The sequence below is a fragment of the Scardinius erythrophthalmus genome, assembly GCF_964197995.2.
Source record: "Scardinius erythrophthalmus genome assembly, chromosome: 16".
NCBI lineage: Eukaryota > Metazoa > Chordata > Actinopteri > Cypriniformes > Leuciscidae > Scardinius > Scardinius erythrophthalmus.
In genome coordinates this window covers 9,966,574-9,988,819 of record NC_138236.1, presented here as the reverse complement: position 1 = coordinate 9,988,819, position 22,246 = coordinate 9,966,574, and the positions used below count along the sequence as shown (strand labels likewise).

The 22,246-nt window shown below is 37.7% G+C and overlaps 2 protein-coding genes across 5 annotated transcripts; one reads left to right on the top strand and one right to left on the bottom strand.

The window, feature by feature from the left end:
* Positions 1–369: 369 nt before the first annotated feature.
* Positions 370–5,101, bottom strand: gdf6a (growth differentiation factor 6a; the record flags this gene model as incomplete). The annotated part of the gene is made up of 2 exons (XM_081389117.1): positions 370–1,281; positions 4,765–5,101. The coding sequence occupies 2 exons, from the start codon at positions 5,099–5,101 to the stop codon at positions 401–403; spliced, it is 1,218 nt and encodes a 405-aa protein (XP_081245243.1). The 3' UTR covers positions 370–400.
* A 3,701-nt stretch (positions 5,102–8,802) lies between these two features.
* Positions 8,803–20,758, top strand: sybu (syntabulin (syntaxin-interacting)). Of its 4 annotated transcripts, XM_081389106.1 has the most exons (9): positions 8,803–9,015; positions 9,334–9,365; positions 12,117–12,171; positions 13,172–13,349; positions 13,579–13,782; positions 15,299–15,398; positions 15,813–15,962; positions 17,767–17,922; positions 18,886–20,758. In XM_081389106.1, exons 3-9 carry the CDS (start codon positions 12,148–12,150, stop codon positions 20,039–20,041), a joined length of 1,968 nt encoding a protein of 655 aa, XP_081245232.1. In that variant the 5' UTR covers positions 8,803–9,015; positions 9,334–9,365; positions 12,117–12,147; the 3' UTR covers positions 20,042–20,758. The 4 variants fall into 4 exon arrangements, with proteins under 4 accessions (XP_081245232.1, XP_081245233.1, XP_081245234.1 ...); XM_081389107.1 differs by lacking the exons at positions 8,803–9,015; positions 9,334–9,365 and adding an exon at positions 11,728–12,010 and having other exon boundaries at positions 18,886–20,757; XM_081389108.1 differs by lacking the exons at positions 8,803–9,015; positions 9,334–9,365 and having other exon boundaries at positions 12,160–12,171; positions 17,770–17,922; positions 18,886–20,757.
* The last annotated feature ends 1,488 nt before the right edge of the window (positions 20,759–22,246 follow it).

The window sequence follows — 22,246 nt, the reverse complement described above, 5'->3', positions numbered from 1 at the left end:
AGTCCACATAGATAATGGTGTAACACAATCCTCAGTCAATCCTGTCCAGACGGTTATGCACTGAATCTGGCGTTTCTTCTACCTGCCTCGTCCGAGAGACGAATCGTTATAGAAATATGTTGGGTTTTGGGCACGTAATTACAAAAAGAAACCCGGCGTGTGTAAGGAAAATGACAAGATTTTGTTCCAAGTCTAGAAAAACTACGCACGCACTCTTGGCACAACCATGAGCAGTGGCCGGTGTAGATCATTTAAAATGTCAAAATGTCTCTGATGAAAATCCCTTTTGCATAGGTGAGAATTCGCAGTTTGGGCGGCGTCTTTACGCATCGTTCAAGTTTTTTAGTTTTTTTTTTAGTTTTTTTTTATGCCTTGGTGCCAAACCCTCGTGTGTGATTCGCTACCTACAGCCGCACTGTTCGACCACCATGTCCTCGTACTGTTTGTACACGACGTTGTTGCCGGAGTCTATGTATAGTATACTGATGGGACTGAGTTTTGTGGGGACGCAACAGCTCGGTGGCGTGCTGTTCGGGTCCATGGAGTTCATGAGCGTCTGAATGATGGCGTGGTTGGTCGGCTCCAGGTGCGACCTCAATGGGAAGTCGCACACCCCCTCGCAGTGGTAGGCTTCGTAATCCAGGGGAGCGATGATCCAGTCGTCCCATCCCAGCTCTTTGAAATTAACATGCAGTGCCTTTTTGCTGCATCTCGATTTGGACTTTTTGCCATGCCTTTTCCCATGGCGATTATTGAGCGCAGTTCTCCGTCTGCGCCGCGCTTTAAACTGCAGCGCGCTCTCCTCCTCCTCCTCATGGTCTCCGCGAGACTTGATCTTCTCTTTCATCTCATTAAACAAATTTTCTCTCTTCCTAGACCGCGTGTAGACCACCAAAATGGCTTTTTCTTGCTGCGTTCGGCCGTGCCGGTGCAAACCCAGTTGCTTCAGGTCGATTTCAGCGTCAGTTTTGCCATGCGTAACCTTGAGCTGGAGACAAAGCTGATTCCCTTGATGCCTGTTTTTAAAAATCCCCCAAACATCCAGAACCTCCCATTCTGTTTTTCGGGAATCCTGAAGATCAAGGGATCTGGAAGCCAGTGGCCTCTCTGATCGACATGAGAGTAAATGAATGTTGTAGACGCCTGATGGGGACGCTTGGACATCCCCGGGCGCTTTGCGAAATATCCTTAATTCAGCACCGACCAGCTCCTCTTTGTCTGAGAGAGTTGAGACATCAAACAGATAAGTTTGTCTTCGCAAAGGAGAGAGCGTGAGATCGTCTGCAAGATAAAGAGAAATAATTGCAGTCAGATTCACTTAGAGTGACTCACATTCTAATAAAGGGGCCAGGTAAAACCTAAAACCTTAATTCGGCTTTCTTTAGTCTTTGTTGAACAAAGTTGAACAGAGGAAAAAATATATACAAAATGAAGCATAAGAGAGCAGATAGCTAATTTAAAAGAGAGAGAGAGAGAGAGAGGGAGAGAGAGAGAGAGAGAGAGAGAGAGAGAGAGAGAGAGAGAGAGAGAGAGAGAGAGAGAGAGAGAGAGAGAGAGAGAGAGAGAGAGAGAGAGAGAGAGAGAGAGAGAGAGAGAGAGAGAGAGAGAGAGAGAGATGAACATGCAATACCTTAACTCACAGTTTCGTCGTTTAAGATAAATATTTTAATATTTGTTTTTCTAAAATCTTTGGTAACCGTAACAAGCATATACAACATTTTAAAATATTTGATTTATATTACAATGCATCTTGTAAAAATAAAAGGAAGATGGGTGGTTAAATTATTTCTTTGCTGACTCACATTCTAATACGCCTTATTTTCAGCTTTATTTTAGTTAGAAAGTGGGGCAAACTCACACTAAATTGTATGAAGGAAAAAATCAAGGAGAAAAAAATGAACGTGATGAAACAATATAGCCCACAAATTTGTAGACTAATATTTTCAGAGATATTTATTTTTTGTTGTTGTTGCTTTTTTGCTTTCCCTCCGTTCTTCAGGTGTAGCAAGCTTGAAGAAACACTTTTGTCTACATTTGGCCGTTTGGGATTCAAAATAAGTTATTGGCTGTAATTACAGGTTTTTCAGATCAGCATTGGTCTCTGGGGCTATAAAGCACCATGAAGAATTAAAAAATTAAAAAATATATATCATGTGAATCTAAAACGGGGTTTTCGTTATATTTTGAAACTTTATCCCATTTTTATAAATCATAGCATGTGGGTATATGCTATATATATTTTCCTTATGTGGTTATTATTCCTGTCTAATGGGTAAACTGTTTGCAAAATAATTTGTCATAAATATGTACAGGTGATAATAAGAGAGATCTGGTAGCTATAGTGAGGGAGAGAGAAAGAAAGAGAGAGAGTGGGGGGAAAGAGTGCGCCAGACACAAAGCGACATACTGTACGTGTTGAACAATGCACAATTAATGCATTCTTTCCCCTTCAGGAATCCAGAGGCCTAGTCGCACTTTATCACCGCCTTTTATCTCTCTGACGGACCAAACGAGAAGCATTTATCAGAATTCACGTGGGCTTGTGTATGTAAGAAATTTAGTTGAACTATTTGTTAGACTATTATCGCTCCAAATATGCCTCGAGCACATATATAATTTAGCCTGGACAAAAATGCCAGATAAATACGTGCGTAATTTTCAATAACACCATTAATTTTAATTTGGCTGTTCGAGAGCAGATTGCTTTTTAATGTTCAGAAATACAAAAATGCACTGCATTAAAATCAATTCAAAGCTCGAGCCTTTTTTAATTGCCATTTAGAACAAATAAATCGAAATGAAATAATAATAATTGCGACTTTTGGCCATGCGTTACCTTGTAAAATGATTCAAATAAAATGCACGTATGGTCCACAATTGCGTTTTTATAAGACCACAAACAAATCGAATACAAGGTCACCAAATAATTAACAGTTCCAAATTCCCTCCCACCCCACTGAAATGCACCCCTCTTATATTTCATCCCTTCTGCCAAAAACAAACATACCGCTTCAAAAGTGATTACTGCCCGTATAAAATGCAATTGCATGCAGCAAGAGTTGGACGAGTTTACGCGACGGCCTAAACAGATAAGTGAGGCAAGTTTAGCCACGAACATAAATTCATAAATCATCCCAGCCACACAATCGCACGCTTTTAATCAATGAACATTCTTGTCCAATAATTCGAATCTGTTGGACGAGAGAGAGAGAGAGAGAGAGAGAGAGAGAGAGTTCTCTTGGTGTGGCTACCGGGGCACCATCTGCGTTTTAATGAGTTACTTACAAGTGCCAAAAGTAATTTTCATACATTCCGTTTGTTCTTGTCTGATCTTGCAACCATAACGATCTAAAATTTGGGGAAATGTCTTATCTGTTTTGGAGGAAATTCCTTCCTGTTACACAAAAAGATTACCGCCTTATCATAATTGAACGGCGCTTGAGTGGAAATGATTCTTGATGACATTCAGCAGCGAATGACGCGCATGGCGCATATAGCTAAGACACTGTAGTGCCAGAACAGTTTGATTTTGCATTAAGCACTGACGGTAAATGTTACACACCGATTGCTACAGCACTTTAAGATGCTTATAAAAAAGTTTTGATCTGTTGTACCCCCGCGTAATGCACTAAGCCATCCACAATTCGAATGCTATAAAGCCAGCAACATGTCCATAAAGTAACAATTCATCAAACTTGAACAGACGTAAGGTCCTCTCCAGTTTTTGCTCTCCTCTTTTGGTGATGTGCCACTAGCTGAACTAGTTCATTACGGGAGAATAGACAGTGTTTGATATGTTATGACATGGACACTCAATTAGATCACCCAGTTCAAATACTCCAATCAGCGGTTTGATGCAAAGCAACCCTCAGAGGGTCCAGTGAAGGGTCATAGCCAATGACACATCAAATCAAAATCAGTGAGGAAAGTGAAGCTTTTTTCATCAAATCAGTGTGCGCTTCTCTTCTTTCTGCGAGCGCGTTTATCTGCAAAAGAAAAGTGCAATGTTTGCGCCGCCTTCCTCTTTTTATTGCATGTTTTTTCCCTCAATGTTACTTTGTTGCAAGTAAATACAATTTAACTGCAACTAATACGCACAGCATTATTAAATAAAAGAATCCACTTGGGAACTCTAAACTTGATTAAAAGTTGTTTTAACTTTTAAAGCAAAAGATTTGTAAAAATCAAAATATTTCCTTTCAGTACAAAAAAAGCTAATTTAATAATATATTATGTGCGCATGCAAGTCATTTTTCCTCGTGAGGTTTGTGAGAACCGTTTGTGAGACTGCTTGCACGCGAGGATGTTAAGGGAATGATTTATTGCCTTCATTTAGAAAACGGACCAATTAGTGTTTTATTGGCATGTTACCTTAGGGTCAATGTAAAGCCAATATAACTTTATACTAGCCAAAATATGAGGTCGTGCTGACCATTAAATTGCGGCCCAAGCAGGACGAGTGATTACCAAACCATTAGCACATGAACAAACCTTGAAAATTATTCCACCAATTTCAACGGAAGATATCTTTATTTTCCCTTCTAACAATAATCTAGATCATTTTTTTAGCGCAAACGAGTTTTTTTTTTTTTACTAAAGTTATTGCTTTACAAGTCTGCGTGTTTAAAGCGTATCTTACATCATTTTAAAATGATTATATAGAAGTATAAAGATTTCAAGTAAGAAGAATAGTTAATAAAGACTGAAAATGCTAGAGTGTATGGTTCAGATAATGCATGGGCAAGAGAATAAAACAAAACAAACCTTTTCCCCTGTCTACAAAACTCGTTATGGTATTTGCAGACTTTGAAGAGCGGAAAAAACTTGCATTGAGCCCCAGTTTTTCAGCAGCGGAGTAAGTCCTGTATATAGAGATCATGTAATCGTGGGGCACAACCGGGTCCTCCAAGTCATCCCGACGACTCACGCCCGGGGAGGATGCGAAAATCTCTTTAAGAAATTTGTGTGACCTTTGTCCATCATACGCGCTCCTGGCACCCTTGCTCCTTTTCTGCGATAGAAGCGCAGCTGACTGGCAACACGGTAAACTCCACAGGAAAATGAAGAGCGTGTAAAAGGCGACTGCTCTCAAGGCATCCATGGTGTTACTGTCCCCCAAAAAGTGAAGCCGAGCCGTGTCTCCCAGTGATGTTTTTTTTTTTTTTTTTTTTTTTTTTTTTTTTTGGTTTGTGTTTGTCTCACGAACGCGGAAAGCGCGAGATCCGTGTTGCGTGTCTCAAGTGAAGTGCGCTGTACGCTCAAGAGTGCGAGGCTGCAGACACACACTCACTCACTCACGAGTCACGCCCACTACACAGAAGCTCCAGTATTTATTGGAGAACTTCTCCAGACTCTCTGAAAACCTTCTGAGTTGTTGTCGGTTGCTTTTTGTTTTTTGTTTTTAATGTAAAAAAATATTTGTAGTAATAGCAGTAGGCTAGTAGTACAGTAGTAGCAGTTGTGAAAGTATTGGGCTACTATGATGATGATTATTATTAGGCCTATTAGGCTACATAATAGCGATGCATAACAATAACATATTATAAATAATAAATATTATAATTAATGTAGCCTACTATCTTAATTATTCTTTAAAACAAATATTAATTTTATATGATTAATTAATTGTACATTTAGAAATTGTATATATGTGCTCTTAAGGACAGAGTAGAGCTTAAAAAAAAAAAGTTTGGTCTCAGAAATTAACAAAAACGATGGACAACTATTGCTCGGTCTCAGGAGTTGTCCTGTAAGGAAAATAACCTAAGTCATAGGCTAATCTCCGTCTCTGCACCAGGCAACGCAACAGGATGCCAGGTCTTCCAAGTAGACTAACATGTTGACAGAGGTTAACAGGTTGACAAAAATATTCACAGATCTATTGCACTGGCTACAAGTGATCATGGTGCGAAAGCGCATCGTCTCGCGAAGAACTGCACCAGTCCTATACAAAGAAGAAGTTGCTTAATAGATCAATACAATTAATATGAAAAGCCGAAATAGAAAACTTATTTGCAGGTCAGTTGAGAATATGGGTCTGGTCTGGTAAATAACTTCAATCTTTTGGAAGATTCAATCTTCAACGTAATACAACTCTATTAAAATCTATGGTTATATTTCTAGACAGTCTTGTCTCATGCATATGTTAATGTCCTAAAGCTGAAAGAATTTATTGTAACTTCTATCCTCAGAATAACCGGCTGCAAGGCACTCTGTTAATTCTCCGGTTTCAAATGTCCCGTTACCTTGCGCTGCACTGCCTCCCTGCGGTTATCCATTGCAATAATGTTGCATTTTGGAAGAAAAAAAAAGAAATCTGAGAAAAGCCTCCGAAGCCAGCAATATTCATGTTCACTTAGTCTATGTGCAATAGATCGATTTAAACTTCATAACATTTTCAGAGATAACACAACATATACTTCGTTGAAGATTTCTCAGGGAAAGTTCATCTAAGTCATTTTCTCCATATTTGCATGCACCATTGTTGAGACAGAATAGGATCTATCTTTAAACAGGCAAAAAATTAAAAAAAAATATGAAAACGAACCTCAAGAAAATCATGAAACAGCAAGAATGTAACAGGTAGCCTAACATTGTTTTAGACAAAATAAATGGTATTCGTTTTCATATAAAACACGTTCAGTTCACATTACATAGCCTAGTAGTTTCATTATTTTCCCACAACACAATTAGTAAATAATATGAAACCTTGTACATATTTGTACAAAGATACTTTATGACAAATGTATTTTTACAAATGCATCAGTACTCACCCCATCACAACACTTTAGTCCACTTTAATAATTTAAACAGTGAAACGTCACTTGTCGTTCGATTATCTACCAGCAGAGGGCAGTGAAACACCATATTATTATTATTGCGCGACCATCATATGACAAACATCAGATACAGTAGCCTATACTCAATTAGTCACACGTGTTTGCTTGTAACTTAATTTGTTGCGTTAAAGGTAGGATATAGCAATTTGTTTTACAAACACTTTTTGTTATATATGCTGGTTGAAACTCTCATATCCTGATAGCAATCAATAATAGAAGTGATCTAAATGTAGGGTGTATCTTCTGAAGAAGTCACCGGACCAAAAATTTTCAATGATACGATGTCCCTGTCAACATGTATTTCCATACCTCCTCGCACCCTGCTCGTGCAGACATCACACAGCGTGTCCAGTAAGGCTATCCAGAGTTGTAGACAGACAGTCACCGAACGCCACAAAGAAAAAGCAGCTGTTTTTTTTACAGTCTTCCTGAACTAAAACAACGAGCTTATGCTGCGTTTATGTCTTAACGTAATTACGAGATGGCAACCCGATTTATGCTATGTCAACACTATAACACTTAAATTAATCTACAGAAGTTAGGTGGTACAACTAGAACACTGTACGTTTACATTCATTATTGTAATGTTATGTGCTTTGAGACATATGGTAATTTAACGCAATCTCTCGTCTTGTAATGCTTTGCAGAAGCTGATGTGTGCAGTGTGCGCACGTGCATGTTTTGAAGGAGGCCTGCATGGCTTTGAGGGTGGGATCTCATAGTTTCAAAGCTAGCTTGCTTTTGCTAGCCTGTTCAAAATTGCCTATCCTACCTTTGAGAAATGTACAACGTTTTTAAACTAAATGACCGACTAAACTAATGTATTTTGTGGTAACATACGTTTGATCAAGCTTCAGACATATTACTCAATCGGCCTGAGAATTATTCTTATCTGGAGAATGACTTCGAATCGCCCTGAATTCACGCTCGTTTGGTGAGTTGACTTCAGCACCATGGAGAGCCGACGTCTCCACTCAACTGCACTCAGTCTTTTCTGTCAGCAGTGCTACTCAAGTAAGAGAACCCTATACCGAAAATAAACATCTTATAAGCTGGTTTTCTCATCTTAAATGGTCTCCCAGCCCGGTCAACTTAAGATGAGTTTTAGGTCAGGTCAGTTGGACAGCCTACGATCCTAAACCATTTTAGGCTGGATTTGTAGGAATAATGGAGAATGTACTTGATTCAAACTCTTCACATGTTAATTTGAAGCATACATGAATAAAGTATCATGCTACTTTTGTAGGCTATTGCATAACCAACAAGTCCTATTAAAAGTTTTGTTTTCATTCTGATGTTGATAATGTTGATACCGAATGAGACTGCTATATTTATTTTAAAAAAAAAATGTATTGTAGATCTTTGGATTGAAATACAAAATTATTTTCTTTAGAGCATTTTTGTTTTATTTTCCAAAGATTAAAAAGGGATTTCCATCACCATGTTATTTTATATTTTCTGTTATTTAAAATATCCACAAGCAAAAATATTAAAGTAAAATTTTCTTTGTCATATACATTTTCCTTTAGCATATTTTTGCATGAGCCTATTTGCTTGTGCGTATTTATTTGTATTTATTTTAGGAATAAAAAGGAATTATATTGAGTCACTTCTTGGTGAGAAGAAAGCTGTTATAAAACTGTCTATGATGATAATGAATAAAAACACCATGGGGTGTGGTGAAAGAACTAGACTGCTAAATAAAAGGTTGCGGGTCAGACTCAACCCCAATCCATTAACCATCCATCACTACCCTAAAACAAGGGGACTTCTAGTCACTTTTGATAAAACATTAAGCCGAATGACTACTGTCATCAGTATAGGCTACTAGCCTGTGAACCGTGCACGTCAATAAACCCTACTTGTTAAATCTCACTCGGGCACGTAAGAGTTAATTCTTGCTGCTCGTTACATAACACACTTGGAAAATTTACGTCGTACTGGCGATGTCAATCTCCTCAGCCTCTTCTGCTTGAGCACATACACTGATGCACTGAGATGTGCTGTGCGGAATAATCTGGCTTCTCTCGCAGACAGAGGCTGAGAGTCCTTCACATCAGATCAAAACAAGAGCTGAGGACCGAGAGCGCGCATTGTGTTGTTCTGAAGGGATACGGGGCTGCGCATGCTTCACTCTCACTCACAGGAATCAGGAATCCATCCAGCACTTCACGAGGCAAGTGTATTTACTTACTGCGTCACATTTTTGTTTTCCATAGCGGGGGTTTTTATGAACATATATTAACGAAAAGAATGTTATAGCCTATATTATCATTTGATTTGACTATTTTTAATTCGAAAAAGACATTGGTAGGCTACGGAAGCTTCAATTCAAATGTTTGCTCTAAATCTGAATAACACTGCTATTGTTTAACGCATTTTGTAAGATTAATGTTTATTTTGAAGAAACAATAGGAATAAAATCAAATTTTGTCATCTATTAGAAAAGCAGTTTATTTTAAATCGTGTTTTTTGTTGCATATTTGCTGTTTAGGTGGGGCAGAAGCGTCAACGTTGATCAATCAGGTAACTTAATCAACTTTGTTACAATTGAGATTCATTTTTGCAAGCCAAAATATTATAAAACATCTGTCATTTGTGGGAAAGCGGAAAGAAAAAATACGTTGTGTCACAGAACGCTATAAAACACTATAAAGTTTGTTAAAAAGTTAACCTTTATTTATTAAACCAGGCAAGTTATATATATAAAGTACTTTTTAAATTATTATAAATGATAAGCCTAGCCTATATGTATTTTAATCTGATATTTTAATCTGATTTAAGTAAAAAAATTAAATTAAATAAAAAACCTAATGAGAATCCTCTTTGAGAATAAGGGAATAAATTTTAATTGACATTAAAATGACTAAGCAAAATTATATATATATATATATATATATATATATATATATATATATATATATATATATATATATATATATATATATATATATACTTTTGCATTGTATATTTCTTAAAAGCTGGTAGAAATATCCCCAAAAAGTATCAAGAGTGCACTGAATTCTTACTGGAAATAGAGATTTCATATCTACTGCACAAAAAAATCATAGTCATTTAAAAATGTATGGAATGCTGCACAGTGTAGACTAAGAGAGAAGCAACTAGAGAAAAGGAATTGCTGAAATTTGTACTCACTGACTAATGTACATTGCCAACCTGTATTTAGGCATCCTCTTTTATTGTCAAGCTCAAATGGCAACACTAAAAACAAGTAAGCAGAGAAAGCACTCAAAGCCAGTAGCAAAGCATTTGTGCACATTACTCTCCGTCTCCAATAACATTGAGTCATCGTTGCTTTAGTGGACTAATGACAGAATGAGGAGTCACCGGTGCTGAGGCAACTGATGTGTCTCTAGATCTTAATGTGTTGTGTTGACTATATGTAGCCAGAGGACAGTCTGTTTACTTATATTTCTGCATATCGGAACTAAAAAGTAGTTCAAATTTACAGTATATTTGAAATATAAAAAGGCTAAAGAATAAGATGATGTTGATTTTTACTGTCATGTTTTATGCATGAAATCATTCTTAATTAAATCAGTGCAGTACATTACATAAGCTGTTGTGATTCAATGAATATATATAACCTAACTCTGTGACTTCACTCCTGTTTATCACCTCAAGCCAGTCATGCCATTTCCATATAAGATGGATTGAAGAGAGACTGCATCAGTAACTTCTAACTGTGTCAGGCTGAAACTAGTCTCAGCTTTTCTATTAGGCTGACAAGGAGTAAAAACACTAAGCTTTGTCCTGACACAAGACATCAGTTAAGTGAATGGCTGCCTAGTGTCACTGACCACTATCTGGCTTCTTTAATGGCTATGTTTCTCTGTGTTGCCACTTGCCTGGTCTGTGTTGCTTGGTTGTGTTGCTAAGGCTCTGACATGGGCAACAAGAGAGAACAGTCTAGCTCCCATGAGTGGCAAATTGACAGTCAAAAGATTCTGATGGCTAATTGAATAAGGCAAAAAATATCGACACTAACGTTCAAAAGTTTTGGGGCTGGCAAGATTTATTAATGTTTTTGAAAGAAGTCTATTATGCTCACCAAGGCTGCATACATTTGTTTGATCAAAAAACAGTAATATTGTAAAGTTATATTACAATTTAAAATAAGTATTTTCTATTTTAATTTAATTTTGTATTAATAATCAAACAGTTGTGCTGCTTAGTATTTTTAAGAAACTGATACATGTATTTCAGGATTCTTTGATAAACAGAAAGTTCAAAAGAATAGCATTTTTTGAAATAGAAATATTTTGTATCATTTTTTTAAAAAAGTATTAATTTCTTTTCTTTTTTTTTATCTTACAAACTCATTTTCAGAACAGTTCACAAAACCTTTTTTTTTCTTTAAATGAACCATAAACAATTTTTAAAAAGTGGCTTAATACTTAATAATTTAAAACAACGCAGTGACATAAGATATTCAAAATCAAGAAACATGTTTTCCATATCCGAAAGGAATGGGAAACCTACATAAAGGTTGTGTTTTGACTTATTTTGTAATGAAACATGGCATCCGGATGCAAAATGGAAAGAGGCGAGAACGCAGCTATGCGTGAAACTTAAGGGGTTACGTCATCCGCATTGAAAGCAACTCTAACCCTTACATAACCAACATCAAAAAGATACTGAAAAACAAGTCACACATACACTTCTAACAACAGGAAATGGACCAATGACGTCATAGTCAATCAAGCGTGATACACTAGATTAAATGATTCAGAAGCAGCTTTGGTCTCTTAGTCATGAGCAGATCTGGAACACCCAAAGCAATTAAATAAGTTAATCAGAAGGGTGGGGTTTTATCATCTCTCAAAACAGACAAGGATTAAATTGACCATATTACTTCCTTCTCAAAGTGCAAAGCCTTTTACATAACACTCGCTAAATTCACTGACCGGCAAATGAATCATGTTGAATAGGAGCACTGGATTAGTTTAATTTTGAATAAGAGTTCCTGCAGTTTAAATTTCCAAGTACTCGTGAAATTAATTTAGATTTAGTGGGTGGCTGATGGGGTCCTTTCTCTTTTATGGACAATTTAGAATCACACTTTATCATACCTCAATTTCAGACATATAAGCTTCATTCTATTTATAGAGCCGTTCATGAATTGGGTTAAAACAGCCTGGCATCTCGTGGTATGACCTCATTTTGTACACTGTTATCTTTCTTTTTCTAGTTTGCTTGTCATACCATCACCTCATGCTAAAGTAACCCGTTGCCTTTTTTTTTTTTTTTTTACAGTTTTACTTGAAGTATTCCCTATTTAAGAAGAATGGGACCTTTGCAGATGTATGAGGTGCTTTACTATCTTAACTTTAAATCATTTTCCTTACTTTCCTTTTCCTTCCCAAACCCATTTTCCTTACAGCGAGACAAGCGGCATGCATGCAAGACTCACATTGCATACTGAAATAACTTCAAGCACGCACGCATAATTCAGCTTTAAAGGGATACTCCACCGTTTTTTCATATTAAACTATGTTATTCCCTTAACTAAGACGAGTTGATACATACCTCTCTCATCTCAGTGCGTGCACTTAATCGCTCTAGCGCGCGGTGACACTTTGATAGCACTTAGCTTAGCCCAGTATATTCAATGGTATCTAACAGCAATGAATTTAGAAGTGACCAAACACATCAACGTTTTCCCTATTTAAAAACAGTTACACGACCAAGTGTGGTGACACAAAATAAAACGCGGCGTTTTTCTAAGCGGGTTAAAAAGGATAACTATAATGTATGGCGTAATAGCACTTTTGGGAGTACTTCGACTCGGCGCAGTAAAAAGTCACGCCTGATCCTCTTCCCACTATTGACAGAAGTGAGAGGAAGTGGATCAGGCGTGACTTTTTACTGCGCCGAGTCGAAGTACTCCCAAAAGTGCTATTACGCCATACATTATAGTTATCCTTTTTAACCCGCTTAGAAAAACGCTGCGTTTTATTTTGTGTCACCATACTTGGTCGTATAACTACTCGTGTAACTGTTTTTAAATAGGGAAAACGTTGATGTGTTTGGTCACTTCTAAATTAATTGCTGTTAGATACCATTGAATATACTGGGCTAAGCTAAGTGCTTTCAAAGTGTCGCCGCGCGCTAGAGCGATTATGTGCACGCACTGAGATGAGAGAGGTATGCATCAACTCGTCTTAGTTAAGGGAATAACATAGTTTAATATGAAAAAACGGTGGAGTATCCCTTTTAAAAAAGGTTAAATAACTCACCTCGGATGTAGTAGGTTGCTTGTCTCTATGTAATCGTAGCACCACCAGTTATCAATATTCCATTTCCTGCAGGTGAAGGAAAAGGGAAGCATGCGCAGCCGTATCCCTCGATTTGTCCTCCACCCCTTGCGTACTAAAGCAAAGGAGTCATCGGTGCCCAACATGCCATTGTCAGAAGAGGAGAGCAAGGAATTTGACATTAGCTCCCAGCACTCGAAAAGAACCATCAGCCCAAACAGCCTGTCCTCTGGTAGGCCATATGAGGTTGATAGGATCCTGATAGGATACTTGGGAATTTTATTCCAAGTATAAGGATAAAAAATGAGCACTGAAATATCATTATTTGCTGTATGATGGATTTTTGTGTATCAGTCCTAGTGCACTTAACCTTTCTGATAAGGAAAAGCACTATAGCATAACTTTTAAATGGGTGTTACGTCATTGTGGAGCAGTGTTTAAACATGGATCTGTCTTCTCAGATGACACTGGATGCCCAAGCAGTCAATGTGCATCGCCAACCAAGACCCTCTCAGGCTCTGACAACAGTCCAATGGGTTCGCCCTCTCTGGGAGAGCGCACGGTCAAAGTGAAGAGAGTTCGGATGAACATAGTGGCCGAGTGGAGCAAACCGACACAGAAGCACAAGAGAGAGAAGCAACAGCCTGCCTCCATCATGCATAAAGGTAATTTTATATAAATAAAACATAAAACTTGTTATATTCTAAAAGTGAACTATTAAAATAATAGTAATAATTATTATTAGGCTATATTTTATATAGTGCCTTTCTGATCATGGACACTAAACAATCAATCAGAATAAAAAAATATGATATTTTGATAGATATATGATTTACATGATTATAATAGCAAGCCAAATAGTCATGCTCTGAGTGAATGTTTATAAAACCGCATGTTTTTCTGTAGTCAGAAAAGTATGTCAAATTAGAATGATTGGGTTAAGAAAGCTGATGTTTGGTTAGTCACTAAAACAGGACAGTTTGTGCATGAAATCCTTTTTCCACTGGGATGCAAGTACAAACATGTAAACACATGCAGCTCTATTTCCTATCTCCCTGTTTCTTATTTTGAAAGTATGATGCGTAATTAATTTATTTAATGTGATGGCCACACCTGCCTGTTTAATCCATTTAGATGTTCTTGAGACTGGGTTTCTCTGATGTCTTTACTTGAAGACATAAATAATTGGAGGCAACACAATCCAGGAAGCAGCAGGTGCCATTAGCTTGATTACCCTGTCTCATTGAGGCCACTGATTGGTTGGCTTGTAGATGGCCAATCAGTGCAATTAAAAGTACATGGCTCCTCCCACTGCTTGTGAGAATTCACAGCATTTGAGCTTGATTCGTATTGAGCAACTGCACAATTTTGTGATTGTTTGTGAGTGAGTCACATTTGTTCGGTTATTTAGTTGGTTAGTTAGGTTAATAGTTAGTAGAAATATTTAAAAGAGTACACTTTATCATGGTTTTGTCAAAAGGAAAGAGATGCTTCTCAGGTGTGTATATTTGTGGGAAAAACTTTTGAAACAATGAAGATCTTGAATTATCTTACCCCAGTATCCTTGTCTGTCAGTCACCTCTTTTAGAATGAAATGCTTAATAGATTTATTTATTTTTCTTCCCCAAAAAATACTGCATTATCTGAAACATGTCTTGATCTGATATAAGGATGTTTAATATATAGTTCAGAGAGTTGGAGTTCAATTGAAGTTCCAGGAAGTACGTACTCAATGTTAGATCTTTTTGCAGGAAACAGTGGAAATATATAAGAATATTCCATGCTTTTAGGAACCCTTGCACTGGTAAAACCTAAAATATGAAGTTTTTGCCATTAATATGTTGCTTGCAAGATGGAATACATTACTTTTGAATGGCTGTCAAAGCAGAAGTGCTAAAGCTAACTAGAAAAGTTAATGGTTGCAGCTAAGGTGATATTCAAGAGAAATCAAATCTTTAACTTTCCCAGCTATAGTTCTTCCATAATGGAAGCAGACAATGTTTGCCGCAGAAGTGTGTAACCCTATATCCTCTGACAAGCCTCTTTGATCTGGCTACTGGAAATATGCTAATTTGAAACGTGCTTGGGTTGTGCATTTGCCAAGTTTGAAGTCTCTACTTCTACTTTTTTTTTTTTTTGAGGAAGCTTTAAACTTTTGATCTCCATTTTTATGCACTGCAGCCAGTGAGACAGATTTCAGCTCATCTAGCAGCACTGGAAGCTACAAGACACGTGAAACTCTGCCCAGCAACTCCACAGGGAAGATCTCATCTTCTCGCAGGTATGGTTTATGCTTTATTTTATGCACTGTATCTGTAGTCTAATACAAGATGGCTGATATTTGGGGGGGTGGGTTTCTGTAAGATTTGATATTTCATCCAAGTCGTCTTACAATTTTGCATGTTGCCTCAAACAAAAATAGACATTTTATTGCTTTTTTTAAAAAAATATATAATGTTTAAAACAGTGTGCATTAAACAATGAGGCATCATTGTTGTCACATGATCTCATTACATGCATGTTAAATTCAGTTAATGGTGTGCATATGGCGAATTTTGGCAAATGTGCAGTAGTAAGTTCCATGCATTCTGATAGAATGTGTTGCATGGTGTTTTTTTTTATTCCAAACATAGCCTACATGCCTTGCCCATTATTACAATGTCCTGTCCTATTTGCTTGCTCTTATCTCCCTCAGTCGTGGGCCTCACATCAGGAGCCTGCCTGTGTTTAAGCCTGCGGGAAGCCCCACCGCCTCTCATGACGCAGAGCTTTATGCCCCATACAGGATGCCCCCCAAAGCCCCTTCTGTCACCAACAGCAGTACCAACTCCAGCTCTACCAGAAGGTATGAACCAGGGGCAGAAACCAACAAACAGACAGACAGGAGGCTGAGGACACGACAGGAAGTTGAGAGCATGTTCTACGCAGGGCTCAGGAACCATACAGATAGAGTGTGTTATCGTGTCCTCAAACTCTTCACAGAATAAAGGATTAGATTGGTCACGGTTTGGCTCTGCGAGGCTTTGTGGGGATTTTGACAAAATTGTCTGCTCTCATTTTGCCCACGCAGACTGCAAATCTGTTGACTGGCTGATGGGAGTAAAGTGTTTTTCTGTGCCAGGTTTTTGTAGAGAGGGTGAGGGGGGCATTAATATTTCATGTGTGCGCAGTCAGTATGCACAGTCAGGGAGTGTCGTTTTGCTTGTTAATAGCATGATGTGGTGTTTCTGACTTTTTTACTTTCTCTTTTATGGGAGGGAGGGTAAAAAAACAGTGGGTATACTCGCTGACATTGTGGAAAGGAGTGAATCTGGGTCATTCTGGTATATGTAGCTTCCATTTATTTTTATTTAATTATTTTTATAACCCACACTCTCCATTATGATTCTTTTTCTATATCTAAGCACAGAATGTGTGTGCTCTGTAATGCCTGCCTGGGCTTTTTCAGAAGCTTGTTTGTTCTTCTATTGTTCCATCTCTGGCACAGATGCAAATTTGACTTCAAAGCAACTTAGCAGGTTGCTAGGAGATTGTGCCTCTAGTCAGATAAAAGGGTCATTACTTTGATTCTTTCTTTCTTTCTTTCTTTCTTTCTTTCTTTCTTTCTTTCTTTCTTTCTTTCTTTCTTTCTTTCTTTCTTTCTTTCTTTCTTTCTTTCTTTCTTTCTTTCTTTCTTTCTTTCTTTCTTTCTTTCTTTCTTTCTTTCTTTCTTTCTTAAAATTGCTTACTAAATACTAAAATTGTTTATCATATATATATATATATATATATATATATATATATATATATATATATATATATATATATATATATATATATATATATATATATATATATATATATATATATATATATATATATCGTTGGAACTATGGTTTCTATATACATTTCATAATTTGCTGTCTAATGCATGATTGTTTAGGGTTTTTTTTCCCCTCTCTCTATTGACCATGGGGTGCGTTTCCCAAAAGCATCGTTTGCCAACTATGGTCGCAAGTTCCTTCGTTATCAGCATAGATCAACGAGTCTGTGTTTCCCGAAACCATAGTTCCAACGAACATTCGCAAACAGCATCACAAAGCTGTGTGGTTGGAACGACAGCTCTCGACCTGTGAAGCACAGTTTCTTGTTTGCATTATGTGGACTCATTAAATCCTTATCTTGAGTAAAATAAGCAAGCTGACAATCAGTACAATCTATATCTTTTATTTTGAATATATACAGATTTTATTTACATTTTAGTTTGTCAAGAGATTTAAAGCTCTGTTTTGTGCATGTGTGTACTTTGAGCCTATGATTGAATCTGAAAATAAAGCAAAATACGTCCTCAGATGCCATATAATTCATGGCAAGAATCTGGCGTTAATTCGATCTCAAACTGATTCATTAAAAGAAGTTATTACTCCACCATCTGTGTGACATAATTAATCAACTTGGTTTAGGGAAATAGTCGTAACTAGCTTGTGTAATGTATGCTCTATGAAGTTTTTCATATTAGAAAAGCTTGAACATTTTAGATTTTGCATTGGAAACAGTAACTGATTACACACACAACAGGCCATGTAGTTCATTACTTGAGCTCTTTTTGTAGCTTTCATGTTACCATGCTGCATCACATTTTAAAAAGGTAAACCTGTTTTTACTTTCAGAAGAACTACTCCTGTGCGCTACCATTCCTGCGGAGACAATCATGGCATCAAACCTCCCAATCCAGAGCAGTACCTTACCCCTCTACAGCAGAAAGAGGTATCCATACGACACCTCAAGACCAAGCTCAGAGACTCACAGAACACAGTTTGTGACCGGTAAGACTCTGCTTTGACATACATGGGCTAATATGTTACTGTTCAAATTGATGGGATTAGTTAGGGGACTCCCTTAAAGGCCCACTGAAGTGTCTTGGAACGCGCAGCTTTGTATGATGCATTGATGTAACTTCCACTGAAACAGGAAGCTAAGGTGGGACATATTGAATGGCTCCTCCCCCTTTTCAAATGGCCAATAGCGTTTAGTTTACCTCACAGACTGCAAGTCGACAGCACCATGGAAGCGATGATACGTTGGATTCACTAGTAGAGGTGTGAATAAATTCTTGCCATTTCCTTCTCGTATGATTTCATTTTTATTCACGGAATAAAATTTGAGCGTTTGGGCAACCGAACACACATCTCCAACCCATATTACTTCGTGATGTGTCAACGGTCGCTTTGGCCAGGTAGTATATTTATAGCATAGGGAGCGGGACGCTTCAGATTCTAGAGAGCATTTGATTGGACAGAATATGTGATGAGAAGCTGAAGTAGCCAGTGATGTCATAAAAATCCGTGATCCATTTTAGCGGAAGTGAGAGACCGTCTCTCTTTGTCTTTGTTTTGGAACACACCAGCTTATTCATAACCTTAAGGCTAACATATTCATACTTAAGCTAAAAAACTTACATTTTGATTTCAGAGGGCCTTTAAGAACAAATTTTCCATTGGAAATCTGCTAACATGCCCGGTTTTCATTCATTTATGATTGTTCATACACCTACATTACTATACTAATCACTGTTTTTACCTCTGAACAGTTGTATAAAACACAGTAGAAGATATTCAGCTAATGTTAGTTAGTAGTCACTACATGATTATGTTCTAGTAAAACTACAAGAAAAGGCAGCATTGAGGTCAAGTATGTAACTAAAACTGAAACAAATGAGATTTTTAATTGCAATTCCCTCAAGAGCTCTGACACATTTGAAACACTGATATCACATTGATGGGTTACAGGGATACTGAGATTGAGGAGCTGAAGTCCCAACTGGGGCGTATGCGGGAGGACTGGATAGAGGAGGAATGTCACCGTGTGGAAGCTCAGCTTGCTCTTAAAGAAGCTCGCAGAGAGATCAAGCAGCTGCGCCAAGTGGTGGAAACCATGAAGAACAGCCTCGTGGAGAAGGACAAGGGCATCCAGCAGTACTTCATCGACATAAACATCCAAAACAGGAAGCTGGAGTCCTTACTCCACAGCATGGAGTTAGCGCAGAATGGCTGCTACTTACAGGATGAGCCGACGTTAGACTTCATCTGTGAGTCTCCAGAAATATCTACCGCTGGCAAGTTGGAGATGGATCTACATGGTGAGGAACAAGCGGTGGAGGAGATGGCTGATAGTGAGCTGCTGGCCAATGACGAGATGGCCAACAGAGCAGAGATTCTGGAGCAGGTTCTCATGTCTACTGCTGTCGATTCAAGCCAGGACGGTGGCACCAAGATCATTCCCCAACCAGGACTGTCCACCCTGGAGACGAGTGTCTCGGAAAAGAGCACAGAGGAGAATATCTCAAGCGACCCCTTTAGTGCAGAAGATAAAGGTGTCCAGACGGATGAGATGATCTACACCGCTGATCTCCAAGCTCTCCTTTTCCAACTGCTGAAGCTCCAGGGTGGCGGCTTCTCTGGCCTCCTTATTCCTTCTCCCCACCAATCCCAGGAATTACCTTCAGCGCAGGTTCCCAAAAAGTTTGAGGACTTGCTTGTACCACAAAAACCCATAAAAAAGAAATTACCTGAAGCACAAGACAAAGAAGTCAAAGATGTTGGCCTCATTTGCACCAACACTGCACAAAATGCTCCTAGTGATTCCGGTCTGTGTGTTTCTGAGCCTGGAATGAGTCCAGAGTTCATGGAGGAGCTGAATTTCGACCTGAAGAATTCAAAGAACACCTCTAGCATGGCAGTGGTGGGGAAAAGCCACTGGAGCAACAACTTCTTGGTGGATCTGGTTGCTGTGGCTGCGCCCGTGCTGCCCACCGTGGCGTGGCTCTACTCGCAGCACGGTTTGGTCGGAGGGGCTCCAGTGTACAACATTGTAGCTTTGATTCGAGGCTGTTGCATTATGGGATTGCACTCACTCCGCCATGTCTCTCACGGGCCAGACACTTAGTAGCCCTCACCCACATCTACAACAAGAGCACTTAAACTTTATCTTCAAGTAGAAATTGTGTTTTTGCACACGTGATTATACGCATACACTTATTTTCCGTTTAGTTGTGACATTCCTACTTTGCACTGTGTATTTTTGCCAGCTGAGGCACAAAGGATGGATTTATGGGGATATAAAGGGACTTGATTTGTCTTTTTTTTTTTGTTATTTATTACCCTTATGTTTGCGTGTATAAATATATAAATATTTTTGCAGAATCTGATCATGTGGGTGGTTATGTTGCTCAAGTCTTGTTCTTTGCTGACTGCTATTCCCTGCTTTTTATAAGAGTCATTTGGAGTGACAGTAGGGGTTGACTGTCAGTTGACCATTGTTTTTGTTGTAGTTAAAATGTCACTTGTGTTCCAAAGAACTAAAACCTTCTGCCAAACCTTAAATGTGTTCAACCTTTTGTGTTAAGTGAAACTGTATTTCTCTCCTGGAGTTCGAGCTTTTTACATGTTGCTGTGTAAACTGACATTTCCTGAAAGGCAGCGCTTGCCACATTACAGCGAACACTTGTTATGTGCCTGAGCTATGTGCAATATTTTTGTTTATATCAGATGTATATCATTATATTTATTATTAACGCATGGAAAAAACCCTTCAAGTTTGGCCTTTTATTGTGTGATAAAATTGTCTAATGTCCCACAATAAATCGGTTCTTACAGAAAGCTCTACAGAGTTTAATGACTGTCATTTACAAAGTACTACACATCCCCAACCATTTGCATGTTTGCTTGTCAGAGGTGGACAGTAACAAAGTACACTTTTTGAGTATATGTACTTTACTTTTCACTTAACTTCACTACATTTTAAAGACAAATATCGTACTTTTACTCCACTACATTTCTGTCAAGGTCCTTGAGTAGATAGTAAGGTCAGTCAGGGGATGATTTTGGTTGCAGGGGTATTCCCTCGATTTTCATTTTCGTCCAACGTTGGAGATTGGCGTCAATCTGACGTTGGGTTCTGACATCAACCTGATTTTCATTTTCAATGTTGGATTGGTCTTCTAAATGCGAAATTTGTCATCGTTTTGGAGCACACTAGATAACTGTAAGGCTAACATATTCATACCAAAAGCCAAAAACCTTTTCATAGATACTTTAAATAGGGCACTTTTTGAGGGAACAGCCATTTGGGTGTCCGAAACCATTGTGGACGTTAGTGCACTTATTCAATCTCACATTCAGTCTAACTACTGGAACTGTGTTCTATAAATAAATTTGATATTGATATGAGGGTATGGGGTGATTTCGGACACAACCAATATCTGATTAACGTGAATATTATTACTAGTCTCCTCGACTAGATGTCATCCTTCTGTCATTTCTTTTTTTTACCTTGTAGGATGTTATAACGGGGTCCCTTTTTGCATAATTTGATCATGCTTTCAGCTACCAATAAGAGTGTAGTATTGTTGAACAATTATTGTTCTAAAATTGGTACATAAAATGCAAAAAAGAGTTGATTATCTGGGCCTGGTTTTCAGGCGCATCTCATATTTATACATTTTTAAATAAATATAACAAATATCTCCATAACCCAAGAATGAAAGTGATGTTTTATTCTGGAGAAAAAGGTTTAAAGCCCAGCAAAGTGAGTTAAAGTGAGTCTTAATCTCCAGGATTAGCTTTAATCCTAGATTAACGCAGTTTAATTCTTTGCTGTTCACAAGATTAAGTTTCTTTAGAAAGCTAGTTGTTGTTTATAAAGCAATATTTTAAGAAACTAAAATATAGATTTTGTAATGTCTATGCCATACCTACATTAGCATTTCCAACGTTGTGTTTCATAACATTATATATTTTTATATTAATCAAATAAAATTGCCAACTAATGTCATAGCTATAGCATTTTGTGCATATACACACTCACATAAATAATATTTTTACACTTTTTTTTTCTTGATTGGAAATGACAGACATTGACAGACAAACAACAGTTTACGTTTCATGCATCATGTCTCATTTCATTTTATGATGGATTTTAATATTTAGATTGAGTGTGTGTTAAGATAAATCAATATACATAAAATTGTTTTGAAAAGCAAAACTATTTATAAATATAAAAATGAATCAAAATTCTAAGACAGTTGTACTATGACCTTTATAACAAAAAGTAAAATAATAATTATAAAATAATAAAAGAAAATTTACATAA